Raw genomic sequence first — 20,139 nt, 5'->3', positions numbered from 1 at the left:
ACTCCGAATTGTGACACAAAGTTCCAGCGCCAGATTTTTAAGACCCCAGTATTATTGTAAAATAAAGTTAAGTAGTTGAGTTAATTCATAGTTACTGTCGTATTTCAATCATCTGACACCTTAGCCTACACATATTATATTCAATTTTAATACACTTGTCTTATGTGATGCAAAATTACCTTTACAGTAATAAGTTATGATAAAAAATGTATGCTTCATTTTTGCTCATTGAAAAAAATTAGTGAACCCTGAGAACATATTATTTATTAGTTACCTAAGAAGTTCCAAAGATCGAGCTTTCTGCTAAAGGGCGACTCAAGGCATCTACGGAGGAAGTCTTGGAAGCGTTTGTTTTTGTCCTTTTGCTCGTCCAACACAGCTTTGGCCCTGATGTGTCTAGAGCAGTAGCTCATATAGCATTCCAAACCAGGCACCTGAAAAGTTTAATTTTCAGTATTATTAAATAAAATACATTAGATATTTCTTAGATCAACTTATTGCACTTAATTAAAAAAAAAATCGTTAGAAGGTTCCACAAATTGATTTTCAGATTTGCAGCTTAAAACTGATAGGGTGGTACCCTCCAGAATAACTCAAAATTGATTTAACTTAGCTGAAATTTCACGGAAAAATTTATTTCATTTTAAACTTGAGGCCAGACAATTTTAATGCTACGCACCCACTGCAAGAGGACATGTCCAACAGTCTTAATAACGCCGCTGGTTTCGCGGACGGCCTGGAGCTTGTCCCTGAGACTCGAGTGCAGCTGTAAGAGGGCATCAAGGTCGCCGAATATGCACTCTATCTCGTCCTCGGTGAGGATGTTGAGCTGGAGCAACGAGCTGCGGTATGTGGTCTTGATGAGCTCCAGATCCTGCACCATTCCGTGCTCGCCCATGTAGAGCTCGTAGATGGCCTCCTGCCGCTTGACCTCGGTGGTGGTCAGCGAGCTGCTTAGACAGGCCACCGACTGGCTCCAACTACGCGTCAGCCGCTGCCTCTGAGGCGTCGTCGCCTTGATCGGCGCCGACGGCAGCGGCGGCGGCCCCATCGACGTGCGCAAGATGCTGCACGAGCGGCGCAGAAGGCTCTTTCGCTGCGGGATGACCGGCTCATCCAAATCTGACTTGCCAGATGACCCCTGTAATGAATGATATTTTATTAATGTAAACGCAAGCAGCATATGGCAACGTTTAACAAAAACATGGTAATGTAATTTTTAAATATCTCAAATTTTATAAAAAGCGGCAAAACAACTTAAAATTAGTAATCATTTGGCCAAATTTAGTCAACATTTTAGCTTCTCACAAGGTAACGCTGGGTATGATTCACTCTTACATGCAAGAAAATGATCAATAAATATTTTCAATCTAGCATAATTTCCGAGCTCCCATGCTATATTCATGAAAAGTTAATCATAGCTAGTTAAGTTATTAATGATAAAAGGCTGCTTCTGTGCAAGTGGTGAGTACAGTTAATAAATAATTTTTTAACTCAGTTAGTCCGATCAACCGAAAATAGTTTCAACTTGTCAGCACCAATTGTGCATTTTAAATTTCTCTATTGGGTTTGACACATCAGTTATCCCTTTCCAAATACACTGGGCCACAAATTTATTTATGAAAGAGTTTAATTGCGGTGTGACAATCACACTAATAGCATGAAAAATATTTGTCTCAATTACCTGTAGCGACGCTCCGATCTTCAGGACTGGCTTGATGGGTGTGGTAAAGAGGGAAGCCAGGGACAGACGCTTCGACTTCTTGTTCTCAGGTTCAGGTTCTTTGGCGTGGAAGGTAACACTTGAAGTTTCGCTCACAACATTGCTGTTGCGCCGTTTTCGCTTTCGCTGCAAGAAAAACAAAAGGGATTAAATTAAGATAGGAATGTTAAGCGTTAAGCGCGATGAAAACATACAAACAGTCCTTGCACAGTGTCTTCGCTCGTTTCTTTGCCGTCTTCGATGTCCGCGTTGTCATTTTCATCTTTGTCCATGTTCGAATTGGATTCTGAAATCAACAGAAGCGTCCATGATCGTTTTAATAATGTTTACATCGACTGATTGGGTATGATTATGATGATTCAAAATATAATTAAGATAATAGTGATCACATTTTTTGCCTTCAATTTGAAAATATACCTACTGTAAAAATTATTATGAGCAGAGAAAAACCCCATAATAACGTTTTTTAAGTACATAATTGAACTGTTTCAGATTTTTTAGGCCTGGAAACAGTAAGAAGTAGTCGAGAATGGAAAGGTTTGTTTTCATCTGCGGCGGTCACTTAATTAGTTATAAAATGATAATAATATGAGTAGAAACGGATCAACTACACACATACACCCCTGGTCCCGGTGAAATTGCACAACTTACAACCAACACCCAAATTTCCATTGTTGAATTATGTAATTGTTGCAACAAGGAAGTTCGCGATTGGGTGATATTGAAAGTTGTGCAATATTACCGGGACCAGGACGTAATTATACTATAATCTTTAGAATAGTTCACTAGCTTCTTGCCAGTAAAACCCGTAAAATCTATAATTTCCAAAGCAATAACATTGAAACGTTATTATTTATTTTGTATGACATTAGGGATTTTACCATAAATAATATTATGTATGAGAGCCCTTCTTAATGCTTTCTATGCTTTCTATAGGCAACACGATGAAAATTAACATGACGTGTATTAAAACAAATATAGATATGTATGTATGTAATTCTTGTCACGATCAGGGTTCGCCAATTTTGCAATGCGCAAAAATGCACCACTGGTTTTTTGCGCAAAAAACCGGCTGGAAAAACCCACCAGTCTTGGGTTTTTCCGCACTTTTCCGAATTTAAACCGAAAATAGTCAATTTTCGCTTGAAAAGAGTCTGAAATTTCAGAAAACGATGCAGAGAGTTAAAATTTTTAGTCTATTGGAGGAACCAGTGGCTCTAATACTGATTTTGGTGATTTTGAAAAATCCCTATTTTTGGTCATCCATCATGAAAATTTTTTATTTTCCATAAGAATGCATGTGTTTCGGAAAAATGCGCAAAATTGCAGAAAAACCCGCAAAAAAACAGTTTTTTGCAATGCAGTGGGTTTTTCCGGAAAAATGCGGGTTTTTGCGAACCCTGGTCACGATAGTATCACTAAATCTCTAAGTAATTCGATTGTTTATGTATATACGGTATATACATACGGTAATTTTGTGCCAAAAAAGTTCATAATTCTGTAGTACAAAATTGTAAACAACACCTTTGTCGGGCGTGGTTTTGCTCCGCCGCTTCCTTTTAAGCGTGAAGCTCATCTTGGACAAAAAAATCAGCTTGCGACCGATTGAAACTCTCAAATAAATCACTCGAGCGAAGTTTGGCCTAAACTGAGCGACAAATTGGTGATGTCAAAATCCTGCTAAAATCACTGACTTTCTTTTTTCAACCGGCATTCGCCATGATGAATCTCGTTCGCGCCGTTTTCGTCCCACAGATGAGCAACTGCAACTATAGCGCACTGCGGTTGCTCAGAGAACTAAATTCTAATTGTTGGCGTCAAAGCCATGCGGCATGCAGAGAGCAATCATCATTAATAATATTCAGTGATGAACAATTTTTTGTGAATAAGATCTCACATAATTATAAAATAATATAAAAGCAGTTCATTTTAATGATGTTGGAGGTTAAATAATTCCACTCTCTTTTAATCATGAGCTTTGGTGGAAGCGGATATATGCAAGAGCTACAATAAAGATTTTTTGCGTTTTTTGCCTTTTCTCGTGGTGAGACCAAATCAATTAATGGCATTCAATATGAACTTGCATTAATTTAATATAGAGATGATTACAAAAGCACTTTTGGGAAGATAATTTTAAGTTTGCCAATAAGTCTCCGCTCATTTTTGCTATTTTTATTTTATATTTTCATAAAAATAAATTAAAAATTAATCAGTGATAACTATGACCACGTGCAATAAACATCGATGACCGAATAAGACTTAAAATCATTTTGCCGTCAATAATAGACTGATAGGAATGTGCCGCAGCAATCAGGCGAACAGCCCATCCATCGATTCCGGCGGCCCAACAACATCTCCACGATGAATAAAAAAGATAGAAGAAAAAAGAACTTTTGGCGCGCGGGTAGCAATCAGAGCGTCAAAAAGGGATGTTATTACAGGCGAGAAGGAGCATCATTTGTCATGTGCAAGGGCAGCAAGCTCGCCACCCTTGAGGGGTGAATTTGCCAACCACGCGCGCGAGTGACCTGGGTCACCCCTGCTTTGGCCACGGGAGGGAGAGGGGTGCGATGGTAGTGAGTGTTGGGCGGCGTGGAAAAAGAAGGAAATCTCGCGGCTGGCGGCGCGCGGTTGAGTTTGGAGAGTGGCGCGCGCGATGAAAGAATCGATAGGGGTGGTCACGGCATGCAGACGCGGGACGGCCGGGGGGCGGCGGCGGCACCGGCGCGTCAGCTGGGGGGTTGCGGTGCTCGAGGGGTGCAGTCAGCAGTGGACATGTAACGCCGAGTGCGGCACCACCACGTGTGCGCTCCAGCCAGCAGCAGCAACCCCCATGCGATCCAACAGCCCTGCGAACGGATCCACCACCTCGCCGCCGCCGCCGTCTGCCCATCCTTGGTAACTACCCCTATTGTTTCGAGTTTTTCACTGTCATCGGCACAAACGAGAAATATTTCCACTCGCGGCTTCAGGTGATTATCCGTGTTGATGAGACGTGTTTTATGCATAGTGAGATGCTATTTTTATCCGAACAACCGAAAAATACAAGCTGTGTTGTTTTCAAATTTAATATCAGTTTACAATAGATAAAGTTTTAACGAAAACGAATTTTGTCAATTTAGGAGTTAATTAAACTTTAAAAATCTACTTATTTGCCACCTGAAGAAATGCACCAGAAATATTTTGTAATTTCTCTTTATTTAAACTTCTATAATAAAATATAACAGTTCAAGAAATTTCCTTATTCCCTTATTTTTCTCGAGGGACCGGTAGATTCAACGATGTGCTGTAAATCGTAGTGCCTCTTACTGGAATAGATAAGGAATCAAATATAAATATTTGTAATAAGTTAGACAAAATTAAATATTTTTTAACATATTTGGAATGTGTTGCCTTCTTTTCACTTCCAACAATTTAATTATTTATCTTTTTTTAATTGGTTTAATTAGCAGTTAATCTTGAAACATAAACTTTTGCCCTCAACTTTTTCTATCAAACCTTTTTGTTATTTTGGTGTAGATCATTGAGCAAAAACATGCTTGTTGGAAACAAATTGTCGGTGAATAAACCGACAGTTGAATGTCAAAAAGCGTTTTCAAACTGTTAGGTGCCGACAAAATTCCTCCTTACCTCTTAGAGTATTATATATGTATTAATTTTCTGTAGCTCTCATTTGTTAAAATATTTATTAGTTGGTAGCAAAATTTTTGTTTGAAGATTTCACCTTCATAAGCTTGAAAATAACAGAACAGAGATCTTCAAAATTATGGCGCCACGTCGTTCCTAATCATCAATTTTTTTTGTATTTCAAATTAGTTGTTCTAGCCAAAGTCGTAAGTGAAACCATTAGTAATTACTTGATAAAATTGATTTGACCTGTCGGAGCTCTTTGATTTTTGACCTTGTCAATTCCTTATTTTATGCAACAATAGATAAGATTGAGAAAAGCTTTATTTAGATTAACATATCGCGAAAATTCGGAAATTAAGTATTTTTCTACTAGAAACCTGTCAGTGCGGCGAGAGATAATGGTAAAAATCCTTATATGATCGTTTATGCATTATTATGATGTTATTTTTCATCCATGGCATTCTTGCCAATATTGCCAAGAATCCAATGAATTACCTTTTTAAATGTGTTGAAAATGTAAAGTTTACGTCAGTAGGTTAACAAATAAGAAATTTATAACATGACCTTTTTTACATATACCAAAGAAAAAATTTTAATACACACAAAATAATGCTTTTATGGCCTCAAAACGAAGGAAAAAAAATTACACGATGAAACTGTGATTTTTGAACTTTTAAATATTCTATATTTGAATCCAAATTCTCTAATTAAACGTCCATCAACATGTGTTTTTCCAAATCGATTCAGTATAATTTGTAATTTTCTAATGATTGAGAAATAAATTTCCTCAATAGGCAATTCTTGCTGAAAATGCAGAGGGGCTAATTCAAAATATATTCATGCATGCTCGTCCTTGCCTGGTAGGAAGCGTCTGTTTTTCTTTACCCGCCAAAATCACCATCATGTGTGTGTTGGGTTCGTTGGGAATATGCGGACATTGTCTGTCACCTTTTTGCACCTGCCTTTGCTCTTTCTTTCGCAAAAAGAGAACGATGGACGGGTGGCGTGGTGGCGTGGTGGCGAATTTTATTTTGGCTGTCTCAGTGTGTGTCTGCTCGATCTCGGCATTATTCTAGTGTCCGCAATAAAAACGCAGGGAGACATAAAAAAGAAACCTGCTCAAACTTTAAAACTGTGGAAGAGGATCACCCGCTAACAATACCGCTTTTCGTGGTATAAATAAATTCAACCACCCACACTGAAAATTAAATAATCTAATACTTTTAATGTGACTCTAATTTAAAATTTCCCAATTATGAAACTCCCTAAATATTTTAATAGTGATTTTAAACAAAATAACAATAAAATTTAACTTGTTTGAGAACATTTTGTATTTGTCTTTATAACAAATATCGGGTCTTGTTATTCCTGTGGAAGTTTAATCACCTAATTGTAAATAATTTGAGTAATGAGCAGTAAAGGTGTATACTCAGAGTATAACGTTTCAATGCGGAGAGAAGAGAGTTGCAAAGAAAATTAAAAACATCATTCTTTGTATGGCTTTTTCACAATTTGATTATCCGCTCCATTCTCTCCGCTGACAAACTACATAACGAACCATCTGTACAGCTGAGTGCGCAGTTGAGGGCGAGTTTTTATTGTTATTATACTTTCGCGGCTGCTACTGCTGCACAGTAATTAACCCACTTTTCCAATTATTACCTCACTCCGGATTGCACCTCTGCTGATAAAATTTGCTGCTTCACAAAACACGGCCAATCGTTTCAGTACTGATGTTGCTGTGCATTCAACATTGAATAAGAAGGCGCGGTTTTCAATAGATGTGACTGCTGATATTACTCATTGTTTATAATGTTTAAACAGCAATATTTGATAACTGTCACTGTTGTTCATATTGTCAGACATTGTGAACACGCTTGAGGACAAAACCTCGTTGACAAAAAAGTGTATTGTTAAAAATTCCAATAAATTTAGAAAATAATATTTCTCGCATTTTACAACCCGAAACTAACTGGATAGCAATATAATAAAAATAATAATATTGAAATTTGAGAAAATTTAACAAATTTGGATCTATAGTTGGGCTTTATACTTGTACAATGAAGACTTAAAAAGAAATATCGATAAAACAAATCAACTCAACTGACCCTTAGCTGAAGCCAATAAACAGTATTATAAACTAGTGTAGCTGTCAAATGATAATCCTTTAAAGAACAGAATACAAAATCCACGGTTTTTTCTCTTCATATATTCCTGTTTTGGAAGTCATTTAGCTCCTTTTCCAGGTCCTCAATTATAATCTCAAGGATCATTTTACTGATATAGAAGTCCAGGCATATCATCGGTCACTTGTCTCCACACTCATGAGTCAAACTTTCATCCCTCGTAAAGCCAAATCACGCATGCCATGGAAAGGTGCCAACCAGTAAGTTGCGTGTCGATATGCCATCGCGCACCACCCAAACACCCAATATGGACTTTGTCAGCGGCACAAATCAAATTCTGAATTAAAATTTATTCAAATCCAGCATGAGCCGAGCTACACACACGCATAGCTCAAATTTCTGTCACTATATGGTCGCTGTTATTGGCTTGAAAAACGCCATGGAATCCTTGTTTCATCAGAATTGGAAGTGTTTGAGTGACAATAAAAATTCATTTCCGTTAGGCGTCATAAGTCGGCATCAGGTACATGAGAGGTGCACTTTCGCAAATCAATCCGACTTTTAAAATCAATACTTTTGACCTAAATGTTGCGAACTTAATGAAGATTTAACACTAACTGTTTCCCGATGGAGTATCGATCCTGATGCTATAATTAACGAGTTCAAATCGGTTTGTTGCAAATAAAATTTATAGTCTGCAACGAAATAATAAAAATGATTCAGGTTTGATATAAAACAGGATTCGGAAAAGTTATCGATCATCAGAAATTGAGGGCTTTGATTTTTTACATAAACTTGGTCCCAGTTGAAATGGCATCAGAAAACATACTGCTGAATATCAAGTTTAATTTTCAAATTAATTTAATTTTTTTATTCTTCTTAAACAAGACCTTCATAATCTATACGAATTGAAAAAATATTTATCTGGTTTAGCGCAGAAATTATTAGTTGAAGTTGAGTTTTTTAAGAAAAAGAAATTGAAGTCGTGAAAACAAAGGAACGTTCATTCAAAAGCTATCATTGCAGCCGTGCACAGTAATTGAAACCCTCAGCATATTTCTGTAGATTTCTTTAATTGGCGCCCAAAATAAATGTGATGATCAACACTTAAAACGTCAGTAAGAATAAATTTTAGAGGTGTTTTATAACACACTCACAGTTTCTAAGTAAATATGCGGGAATTTACATGTTCCTAAACGGATTAATGTAATAATTAATCACATTTTGTTTTAACTAAATTTAATTTTTAGTTTGAATCATAAATTAATGTATTATATAACCAAAACATTTAGCCATCCGTTACTCACAAGGAAATCTCATTTTGGGTCATGATAAAACCGCAGGATGTTCCTAAAGACTTTGAGCCAGCAGGCTTCTGATTAAATTAGAAGAGGAGTGGCAGAGCCTGAATTTGTTTCGGCTTAATAGGCATTTAATCGCGTGGCGAATAAGTGCGTAGCCGAGGAAATTACGCGGACCGAGCGTGCCGAGCGCGAGTGCGTCATTTGGCACGGAGACGAGTCGTCGGTCTCTGGCGCTTGCTGCCCCGACCGCCGCCGCCGTGGATGTGTGCGCCTGGTGGCAAGCAACCGACTCGCTCTTTCTCTCTCTCTCTCGTTCGGTCTTTCTCTCCCTCGCTCGCTCGCTCGCGCGGTGTTCCGCACTGCAGTGGCTGGCTCAACCCGTCGTCGCTCTACACATTAGTAAGCAACGCTTGGGCCAGCGCTCGTATCTTTATGGGGACACGTACTTTGTCCGAAAAGAATTTAATCCACATTAGTTGATTCGGATCGTGTACAAATGTGAAAAGGAATTAGATCAATTCAAAAATCGGGTTAAACAATATTTAAATGAACTTGAGGTGGAAAAGTAGCTGCTGATCACAGGTGGAAGCGTTTTACTCACTGGAATAGGTGCTTAATGCCAAATTTAAATGGTTAAGATTGTTCTAAAACTTAATTTTAAAAACAAATGTGATAAAATACCAGAATTTAATTCTTCAATCTAGTTTTGCCATAGAATGTTGCACTCTATTATTTCGTGATTTTTCTTTTTTTTTTAAGGCACAAAAGTAGAGATATTCCACGATAATTAGTATAAAAAAATTAAGTCTGTGGCCCTTCAGTGGGCTGGGTCCCTGTGCGGCCTGGTGCGCCCATGTTATCCGTTCGTGGTGTTATTGGGACCCGGGTTTCAGCATTCGTGCTGGTGCAGTACGCGCCCTTCCCGGTCCTCGGACAGGGATAAAAAGAGCAAAAAAAATACTGTAAAATTCTGCTCAACGTGAAGACAAATAATTTATTCCAATTTTTATTTTTTTGTTTTCGTACATATTGATTTGAGCAACAATTTCCGTTACGCTCTGTTCCCATTTCATCCGAAATCTTCTTGGACAAAGTATAGCGATCAATTTTTATTGCTCCAGTCATAACAGCGAACGGCAGGCAACTCGCTGTATGTGCACCGCCATATAGTACCAAGCCTATCTTTGAGAGTGCCAAACATACACACGGCATGCCCTAGCTGTTTGTTTATTTGTGTGTTTGTCCCTTCATTATCGCGCTGCTAAATGCACTTTTAACGACCGGCGTTCAATGCTGCAGAAATGGACGATCGCTGCTCGCCTGCTGCAGGCGTGTTTTCGCGAATGAGTGTGTACACGGTGATTTCGGTGTAATAAAGGCTGTCTGAGTGCGGTGGGGAATTCGGAAGTCGTGGCGAACCGTTCTAGACACGCGATTGTTTTTTACCCTTTCGCCCTGGTGCGATTGGTTTTGCTGTGGTTTGGGGTCATGAGAACTGTGCCATGTTTATTTTATTTTCAAATTAATTATTTATATATTTAGGTGCAAGTCAGTTTCACATCAAAATTTTATGGCATAATAAAGCATCATTTTAAAATATTTTTTTTACAAAATGAAATAATTTAAAAATCCTGATTCCAGGAAAATGATATGAAATATTTTCTAGGTTGTTATTTTCGTTATTTTATCAGTAAAGGCTAAAAATAAGGTTTATTTGACAGATTGGGACAGTTAAAATGGTTAACCTCTGCTACTTAAAATTCTAATTAGACTTTGATATCAGAAAAAAATAATTTGAAAGTAACTATTGAATTTTTCTAGCTTTATTCCTCCTTCGTAAAACCGAAAAAACCCGAAAAAAACAATCACTTTCATTTTAAGCCAGTATTCAACAAACAGTTCTTTATTATTTGGTTTATTTCCGTACGTTCAAACGCGGTCAGAGAATGTATTGTATTCCAGGAAATAAATCTCGAAGTCTGGTGTTATGAGCCAATATTTTTCCGTGACGGAAACCACTTTCTGGCTGTTTTGAGGGTAGTGCTGCACTATATACGTCCTCCCTCGGCAGTCATTAGCGCCAGTTAGCCGCTGAAAATAGTCCTATGTTTCATTTGCAGTTCGCATGCCGCGCGCCGTCTTTACTCCCCAAACAAAGGCGGGCGAGCCAAATGAAAGAGTTGAAAGTTTAAAAGCTGGCTTGCACCGCGCCGGCGGTCGGGCGGGCGGGCGGAAAAACAAAACAGATTGGAAGGGCCACCCGGAGGAACGATATAACTCTGCAGAGCGCCAATTTAACCGCCGCCGCATCCCCTCGCCCTCTGGCGCGCGAGTCTAATTTCGCATATAGCCGCTTTTAAAGTCGTCCCTGAGGCCCAACGCCGGCACCAGCCTTCCGCTCGCAGCGTAAAACTTGATGGTCTTTTCCAGAGGTTGCTCAATTCTTGCGCTGCGAGTGCGTCAGAAATCAGCCTCTGCCGCGCTCAAGTGCGAATTTGCAAGTTGCACATTGTGCCCCGGAATGAGTATCGTAGCCGAGTCCACAGAAGAATGCAAATTGCTCGCATTTAGGCAGGCGAATTTGCATTTTCCAACCACTGGACAGCTTACTTTGCGGAAACTTGTTGTTAACTTTAAACTTTCCCCATAAAAGCTGTAAGAATGGCTATTAGAGTAAAGAATTTGGCAAGTTGAATTTTGGTTAGATTTAGCGGAGAATCACGACGGTCATTCCTGCAATGTTGGTTTAATTGTTTCAAATGGAACATGTATAATTAATGCAATGCATAAATAAGTGATTTATTTTTTCACTCTCAGCACATTCACTGCGTGTATCTGATGGTCAAATAGCTGAACACTTTGTTCAGTAATATTAAAATATCATGAATATGCTGATGCTTGCTAGAATGAATTTAATTTGGTAGGGGACTTTGGAATTTTAAAAGCAACAGTCATTACACTATCGTAGTAGGGAACATTATGGTTTTGCACAAGAAATGTTAATGGTTTTATAGAGCTCTGGACAAAGAGAGCAGCTTTAGCAGCACTAGTGTGTTCACTATCCATCCATTTTCAGGGTAGAAAATTCTGTAATCAATTGCACTGCCATGACCTTTGGACTGTTACTTAATTTTCCTGATCTTCGTTAACTGAATAAAACTAAAAAATCAGTAATAAGGAGGATAGAAGTAGTCCTTAATCAGTAAGAGCACAACAATCAGAGCAAAAGAAGTTCTATACTAGCCTCAACATTGACGATGTCACGGTCTTTTTGTCCAACGATCTTTAAAAAAAAACGCTGCAGCTGATTTCGCTCCAAGATATATTCTGCAATATTTTAGATAAATCTGCTGCTGCTTTCAAAGAATAATATAATCTTTTACTGCTCTTGACACCAATGTCCTCAAGGGCTATTTCAATACATGGCAGAACATTTACAATGTTGTGTTTGACAATGTCTTCTGGAGCCCAGAGCGATACAAACCATTCCTCTAGTTAACCATACCAAAGCAGAGCATCCACTGTCTATCGATTAATTATTGCTGCATATTTTGCACATAATCAGTTGTGAGTTTCTTCCCCTGCGTCATGAGATTCAAATTTGTAAGCTCATGCCGCTGAATATTTTCGCGGGAGCTTTGCTGGGTAACAAAGAGAACACATAGCAGGTCGTGCCAGAGACGAGCAGCCATGAATTATGCTATATAATTTTCATTAATTATCCGCGCACCAGTTTTCTGCAGCGGCATTAATCGCGTGATGCACTATCCATAAATATGTTGAGGTTGAACTTGAGTCTTTTTTACCACTAAACACCTAATAAACAAATAAATCTATTTAATTTTACTCAAATAGTAAGGTAATTAAAAGGTGAAGGCTTAATTACTGATGTTGATTATTTAATTTTCAAAGAAACTGATTGAATTTTATAATTTTTGTGTGTTGCAGTCATCCTAGAAGTCCACCACGTAGTCACCGGCACCATGAGTCCGTTCCTGAAAATGATGCAGCTCTTCCTAATGATGACGGCCACCGTACTGGGCATGCTGATGCTCCTGCTGGTGACGCCAGACATTGAGGACTCGATGCTCAGGGCAGTCCGCAGGTACAACCGCCGAATCCACACGGACCCAGTTGTTCAACCGTAGGTTTACTTTCCATATCTGCCCCAAGAGATAAATTCATTTTTATATTAATTAAATGTCACCTTTTACGCCTGTATTTTTGTTCTTGGAATTGTAAGCATTTCAATTAATGTCAACCTCTTAAGGGTTCGTGAGTCTGCGGAAGCAGTCGTGGACAAGGTGGACGGCATGCCGGTGGAACCTGCCGAGGCCACGGCCGTTTTGAAGGACCAGGAGATGCTGAGGAAGGCGCAGTCAGGTAGGTGCAGTTGCAAGCTACCCGCGCGGCACTCATGTCGGGCCGGTTGCGTAATTCTAATAAAAGCAGGTCTCGCCAGAGCACAATGATAATTCTCTCCCTCGCTTATTTTCATCAATGCAAAAGCTTTTCGCTTACACGAGACAGATGTCGGGCGGAAGAAAAACACGACGGGTGAACCGAAACGGAATTCCAATTAGTCGAGACGGATTAATTAAAGGATGTTGTTCATCAATCTTTGAAACACGAGAAACGTTCCCATGAAAGTTTTTACGTTTAGAATTTGGAGTATTGGAGTGTTAATGGGAAACGAATGAAAGTTTCGGCTCAATGGAAATGCAACACTTCCCCTTGAGAGGATTGAAACAAAAGAAATCGTCGGCTGGCTGGCTGGCTGGGCAAGTTGCGAGGCACAGAAAATCAAATGAGAACAAAGAGTGCCTGCTGCATTCTAGACGGGCAGAAAATTTTCCGTTTGAAAGCTTTCTTCCTTGGCCTTCGCCAGTGGTATTGATCTGGAACGGATGCAAATTAGCAGAGAAAGAGCGCACTTTTCATACTTGGCTCGCGCGTGGCTAGTGCGGGACCTTTTTATTCTTGGTGCGCGGGCACTTTGTATGAAGGCAACGCCTTGATCCCACTCAATCCGAATGTGGGCCTCGCGTGGCATATTTTTATCTGATGAATGACACGCGACCTGCCTGACCAGAGAAAAACGCCCGACTGCAAATCCGTGCCGCCCTGTGCTAGAGATAAACGTTATGGAAACACCCACAACATAGGGTGACACATAACTTATGTTTCCAACCGAAGCGTTGATCCAGTTTAATAAAAATGTGAAACGTTTGAGCCTAAATAACGTGGTAATTGATCAGATTATTCATTTACTTCGTAGCAGCAGATCAAAGGCTCTAAAAATCCATAAAATCACTAAAATCACCATGATGGTTGATTAAAAACTGAATTTTCAATAAACAATCAATTCATTTATGGAAATAAAAAAATCTGAATTTTGCATACAATTTTGCCCATTTGATTTAAGTTTTAAAATAGGTTTTAATGCACTTGTAACGTGGGAGTGTTTATGTATTAAGTGGTTTTGATTGTAAAAACATTTTCAGATAAAATTTCATTACAAATTAGATTGGTCTAAAAACAAATATTTGCACGATGTGTATTGTGCTCTCTGCGGTTTTCTGGTCTACAATGCAACATTTTGCGGTTTCAGGGCTCAAGCTAGACGTGCACCGGCGCACTTTCATCCCATGGCCTAACTCGGTCGAGTGCGGCCACTACGGCGTCCACTTTGTGGAGAAAAAGTCACTGCCCATGGCGGCTCTGGTCTCGTTCCCCGGAAGTGGAAACACATGGGTTAGATATCTGATGGAGACCTCGTCAGGCGTGTTCACTGGCAGCGTTTACACCGACCGACAAATTCTCACAAGAGGTACGTTTGAATTAAAATTATTATATGGCATGATAAAAAGGGTAGTTTCCAGTAGCGGATCATATCGATTCGCGTGGAATTGTTTTTTATGACTTAATGTCTTTCTTTGGAAAAGATTAAATTTTGTTTGATCGATACAACGCACTCTAATCTGTTGAAATGAATAAAAATAATGTTGATGTGCAAAGCAATTTTTCTTTTTTTGATATAATATATGTTCTAGAAGGAATTTCTTTCAAAAGGAATGTTAGTTTAATTTTCAGGAAATTTAATTATTTTTTCTTTGACTAGCAAGCTTTGAGAGAAAACCAAAAGTGAAAAATGGCAAATTGTTTTTTTTGTGTAATTAGAATTTAAAATTAATTTCAGAGGTCAAAAACTAATTGAAGGTATGTTCAAATTTTAAATGAAATTAATTCATCCCTCTTGATTTGTAGGCCTCAGTTATAGAAGTGTTCACGTTTTTAGTTGTTTGTGTTTTTCATAACAGTTTACGTTTCAATTCAAGTGTGGTTTTAAATTTGAATATCTCTTCAAAAATCTTAATTCCAGGATTCTACGGTGAGGTGATGCCTCCAGACTGCGGGTGCACATCCGTTCAGAAGACGCATGGCTTCGCTTTGGCAGGAATGGTGCCACCGACCGCCGAGCAGAAACGAGCTGAACTGACCCTGTTCAAGGGCAGGGGTGTGCTTTTGCTACGCAACCCCTACGAAGCGATTATTTCGTACCGAAACTACCTGTACGGCGGACACACCGGTTTCGCACCCTACGACAGCTTTCGAGGCCCAGGTAATTTCAATTTTTGTGAATTAATTCATACACACTCCGAGTTGCGGAGCAGGAAATAATCCGCTTATAAAATTCTCGCGATCTGATTAAACACCATTCGGCAATGTAGGCCACGCACACAGCAAGCAAAGCAATTAAAGCTGCTCTCGGCGCAGACACCATCAGTTTGAATTATCTTTCGCCAGCGGTCAACATTCGAGGCGTGTCTGGCTGAGTGTGTGCTGGAATTTACTGCACGCGCTATAGACGCCTCTCGCCGCGGGGGATGCCAATCGATCGCGATCGGGGTTAATGCGGCAGCGGGTGGCACGGCCGCTCTGATTGCTCCGCCGTAAGTGCCAAGGAAAACAAAAGATGCTACGTGCGAGCGGAACACTTTCAAGAGTGACAAAGGCTCCTCCTGGAAACGCCGCAACTTTCCCGTCTCGAGATTAAATAAAGATATCTCAATCAAATGTTTACTCGTGTGAAAGGGCCGCCGTCACTGAAAATACCTCATTTTTCTCACTAGCATTGATAAAAACAAGTATGTGTGAATCTTGATATTTTAAGCATTAAAAACACGTATGTCCATGACTCTGTACCAAACATGAAAAAGTACCATTTTGATAAAATTTAGTAAAGAAAAGTGTTAGTTTTGTGGAATTTTCTAAATATTTAATAAATAAATATATTGTGAATTAAAAGCAGTACAAACGTAAAATTTTGAATTTAACTGGACCCCTTTAGGATTTCTGACCTTTCCAATTGCACAAAAACATTTATTTAGAATTTAATATATGCGTACTCAAAAAATGATTTTTCATGTATCAATGATTTCACCAAAATTACGGCTATTAATCATCAATCATTCAATGTTGTTTAAGTTAAAAGTGCAATGTCTAAATCAGAAAAGCGACTCTGTTTAAAATATTTAGAATCGTTAAATTATCAGTTCAGAATAATTTAAATTAAGACACATTTTAAAAATCAATATTTTCCGAAGTAATAAAAAACTTATCACGCCGTAATGGTTTGCGCATTTTTGCAGAGTGGGAACAGTTTGCAATACGTTTGACTGAGATCTGGCGCGAGCTGGCGGCCACGTGGATTGTCTACTCGCGCGATGCCATGGTTCTGCACTACGAACTCATGAAGAACGAGCCGATCACACATCTGAAAGGGATCCTGCACTTCCTTAAGTTTCCGGTCGACAACCAGCGACTTATGTGCGTTGTCAGCCACATTGACGGACCCTTCCGTCGACCCAGCACGCAGCAGCTCATGTTTGAAATCAAGTAAGCTTAAATCTAGTCTCATTTTCTATAGTAAAAAGAACTGTCTCAAATCAAAATTAATTTTATTCTAAAATGTCTAAATTGTCTCAGCAATGGAGTAAAATAATATTTTTATACAATTGTCAAAAGGCAAAAGTGGCCTTTTTTATTACTCTATTTATAGTAAACAAAATAAATAAGTAAAACAATTATAAAAATTTGGCTCAAAGTTTAATTACTTTTGATCAGCTTGAACGCGTGGTATTCTTTAAAATATGAAATTGTTGGTTTTTGTTATTATAGGTTATTTAATTTGATTATTTTGAGAATCATGAAATAGCAATAAAAAGGATTTAAATTTTGCTTGAAAATCCCTAGCTAATATTGAAGTAATTCACCCCTTTTAAAGAAGACATCATTCCTAAATTATAAAAAGGAAACTAGTTTTCAGAACCCTTTCATTGAATTGGGCATTTCACATTGAAGCTTTGGAATTTAATTAAAACGCTGGCGTGAGACACAGGAAAAGATGGTTTTAGGAAAATTAAATATTAACCCGACCCCAGAGGCCAGAAACGCTTGACTGCACGCTTTGGCTTTAAATTTAAGCCAGCACGAGGTTGTTAACTAATTCAGACGGGGTGAATTCCCCCACAAACTAATGTACGAGTTCCTTTCGCGCACTCGGCCGCTATGTTGATTCAATTTGGGCTCTGGGAGAGGGCGGGTCACTTGTTCAATTAGGCCGACACGCGTGACTGAACTTGTTGTTCTCGGCTCCGCAGGGACCCTTACCCGGATAAGGTGCACCATGTGCTGGACGCGGCCATCGACCAGGTGAACGCGCTGCTGCGGCAGAAGGGCTGGCAGCAGATGCCGACCCACCTTTACAAGTTCTACCGACGCGTCGGAGGCGGCAGCAACGTGACTACCGCCCCCAACAGCCCCAACGAGCCGCCCCCAGCCCTGTGAGAGGGAGGCGTCTCACTCGTTCTGTGATCAAAAACCAACGGAAGAGAATAATCTGCTCTCTTCGACCCTATCTGTTCGACAAGATTGCTCCACATCAGAGGGTTTTTATTTGGATTTGGACCTCTTTTACGGTTTAAAGTTGGAATCAAGTTTTTTTTTAAATTAAATTGAAAAAAAAGAAATCAGGGGCGGCAATTTCTCCAAAAATAAAATCTATCATGAAAAATTCAGGAAAGTTTTAGACTTTCAGATCTTGTATCAAATGCATCTAAGGGTAAAGGACTTAAGCGTGGTTTTAATTTTTTAATTGATATAATTTCTCAACTCTACCCCCTCCTTTATTCAGAAGTTTCTGCCCGTGGATTATTTCTACATGAAATTTTGTGTATTTTCTGGATATTTTTCTTAGATCTCTCTGTATTAAAATCGAGTAACAATATGTACATAGAAAATCAGTAAATTTGTAAATACGGAACACCTAGAAGTTAATTTTTAGACATTCTTCATTAAATTCATTAGGTAATACGATTTTAAGTTCAAATTAGACTGGCGTAATTGTGTAGCAGGCCGAGGAAAATTTTGTTGGCTTTGTCAAATCTTGCATCTCAAAATGTCTTTCAAACCAAAAGGCTCAGTACGAGAGAATTTTCTTCGGTTGGTTAATTTTAGAACCAGCCTTTTTAGCAAATAGACAGATCATGTAAAGCAGCAAAAAGGCACTTGTTTTCAAGCAGCGAAACCACTTTCGTGATTGATTTGCAGCTGTTGCGATTCACACTAAGTGCCATCAAGTGAAAATAAACAAATAATATCAAGACAAACAAGCATAAACTAGGGAAGCCATTGAATTAAAAGAAATATGTTGATTTTTGCACTCGAGGCCTTTACAATCTCGCATTAAAGTGCATCTTCGAATAAACGCAGCATTGACATTAAACGAGAATAATAAAATATAAAATGGACTTTTATATAGAGACCGGCTCTAGTTTGTAAGTTAAAAAAGTGCTTTCATGAAAATGCAGTTGCTTAAATTTGAAATTGACGATTTCGTACTGTTCACACAAGAAGCAACGTGTCTGCTATAATTCTGTATATAAATGAGTCGAAATAAATTTACGATTTGAGAATAGAACAATTGTTTCATTCCTCCCCCTCCCCATTAGTCAAGAATTGAAAGAAGACTTTGAAGTCTCTCGAAGGTCGTCAGAAATTGCAAACATGAAGCAAGCAAAGCGGTTGTTTTTTGAAAAGGCGCTTCTTGTTTACGATGTTTACCAGCAGCGTTTGGATCGTTCGCTTTTATTTGCGTGATTCATGCAGCTGCCGTCAGCAAGTTGGAACAATTCACTCGAACTCGGTTGCATCAATTTTGCGAGTTCGTGAGGATATGCGTCACAGACAAGGAATTTCACCTTAAATTACGTGAAGATATGAAATATGAATGGGATCAAAGAGATTAAGGCTTAAATTGTGCTGAATGTTGAAACGAAATTCCGTGTTTAAAGGGCAGTAAATTTCATGGAATTCATGATATGTACGAGTAAAATACTAGAATTTCAATTCAAGTACTGTCATAATGTTGATTATTAAACATTTAATAAAATTAGAATTTATGATTTTCATTTCATTTTTCACCAACCTTTACAAAAAAAATCTAAAAACTCTTTTTAAACCTTTTTAATTAGGAGATCTTAGATCTGCTTTAAACCAAATCCAAATTATGCAATTTAATGTGCAGATAAGTAAAACGCTACCTTTACAGTCCGTCACGATAAGGCGAACATGTTTTAACTTATTGAATTTTATGCTCATGCTTCAGGTAGTCCAATCTTTAATCCGTGAGAAGTTAAGCAATTTTAATCGATAAACCCATTCACATTGTGGGGTGATTGCCTCTTGTAGAGCACATCAAAGGTCCAACTTAAAATTTATTGCTCTGGTCTGCGATAAGATTTTAAGACAGTGTGATTAAAAGATCAAATAGCATTAAGTTCCGATCTGATCAGTCTTAAAAATACAGTATAGCCTCGAAGCCAAAGTAATGACAAATTTTATCTCCAGCATGAAATTTCAAACTGTTTCCTTTTTTGTGCGAGGTGAATCAGGAATTTGAAGGGAATATTTCAAACGTGAGAACTATTCGCATGAATCATCCTCAACTCACGGATGCTCTCCTATTCATCCCAAATCCAATGGGAATACAGTCTCTCCCAAAATCGTCCACGCGCATTGAAAGTAACTCATTTAAATTACTCCCCTTATAGTGAAATAGTGGCACATTCCAGCGCCTTTTGTTAAAAAAGTATGCATGGGAGACTCTCCCTCGCGAGAATTCCTCTTAGGCTTGATGGCATTTTTTCCCAGGATGCGGTATCCAGGGCCAGTAGCACCTGGGCCGCCAACAGCATAGCATGTGCATCCAACTCGCGGCATTCAGTATACATTTGGCCAGAAGACCGTGATCAACTCACAGGTGCGAAATTAATTCAACTCCTTATCAAGCGTA

At 38.7% G+C, this 20,139-nt stretch overlaps 2 protein-coding genes across 4 annotated transcripts in view; one reads left to right on the top strand and one right to left on the bottom strand.

Moving 5' to 3' along the window:
• The window catches only part of LOC135944909 (rho guanine nucleotide exchange factor 3-like), a 47,833-nt gene that overhangs the window by 3,217 nt on the left and 24,477 nt on the right, over window positions 1-20,139 (bottom strand). Inside the window, exons 1-5 of one of the 3 annotated variants that reach the window (XM_065492141.1) lie at window positions 7,016-7,110; window positions 1,918-2,009; window positions 1,685-1,849; window positions 680-1,141; window positions 275-434 (exon numbers count right to left, since the gene is read on the bottom strand). In XM_065492141.1, coding sequence (XP_065348213.1) covers window positions 275-434; window positions 680-1,141; window positions 1,685-1,849; window positions 1,918-1,995 — 865 coding nt within the window. In that variant the 5' untranslated portion in view covers window positions 1,996-2,009; window positions 7,016-7,110. Of the gene's footprint in view, window positions 1-274; window positions 435-679; window positions 1,142-1,684; window positions 1,850-1,917; window positions 2,010-3,247; window positions 3,407-7,015; window positions 7,111-20,139 lie in introns of those variants that run through there. The other 2 variants (XM_065492139.1, XM_065492138.1) reach the window with 2 other exon arrangements.
• LOC135944914 (sialate:O-sulfotransferase 2-like) lies at window positions 4,471-18,768 on the top strand. The gene is made up of 7 exons (XM_065492146.1): window positions 4,471-4,621; window positions 12,732-12,927; window positions 13,054-13,166; window positions 14,395-14,613; window positions 15,166-15,405; window positions 16,436-16,682; window positions 17,447-18,768. Exons 2-7 carry the CDS (start codon window positions 12,767-12,769, stop codon window positions 17,631-17,633), a joined length of 1,167 nt encoding a protein of 388 aa, XP_065348218.1. The 5' UTR covers window positions 4,471-4,621; window positions 12,732-12,766; the 3' UTR covers window positions 17,634-18,768.

This window comes from Cloeon dipterum, chromosome X, assembly GCF_949628265.1.
Source record: "Cloeon dipterum chromosome X, ieCloDipt1.1, whole genome shotgun sequence".
Taxonomy (NCBI): Eukaryota; Metazoa; Arthropoda; class Insecta; order Ephemeroptera; family Baetidae; genus Cloeon; species Cloeon dipterum.
Note: the sequence above shows the minus strand (reverse complement) of the source record. Positions and strands in the feature narration are given on the sequence as shown.

What these genes read in the sequence shown, in the direction of transcription:
- LOC135944914 (XM_065492146.1), top strand. Translation starts at nt 12,767, where the DNA reads ATGAGTCCGTTCCTGAAAATGATGCAGCTCTTCCTAATGATGACGGCC. An exon ending in GCTGAGGAAGGCGCAGTCAG is followed by an intron (nt 13,167 to 14,394) that starts GTAGGTGCAGTT and finishes TTGCGGTTTCAG; the next exon opens with GGCTCAAGCTAGACGTGCAC. An exon ending in CAGCTCATGTTTGAAATCAA is followed by an intron (nt 16,683 to 17,446) that starts GTAAGCTTAAAT and finishes TCGGCTCCGCAG; the next exon opens with GGACCCTTACCCGGATAAGG.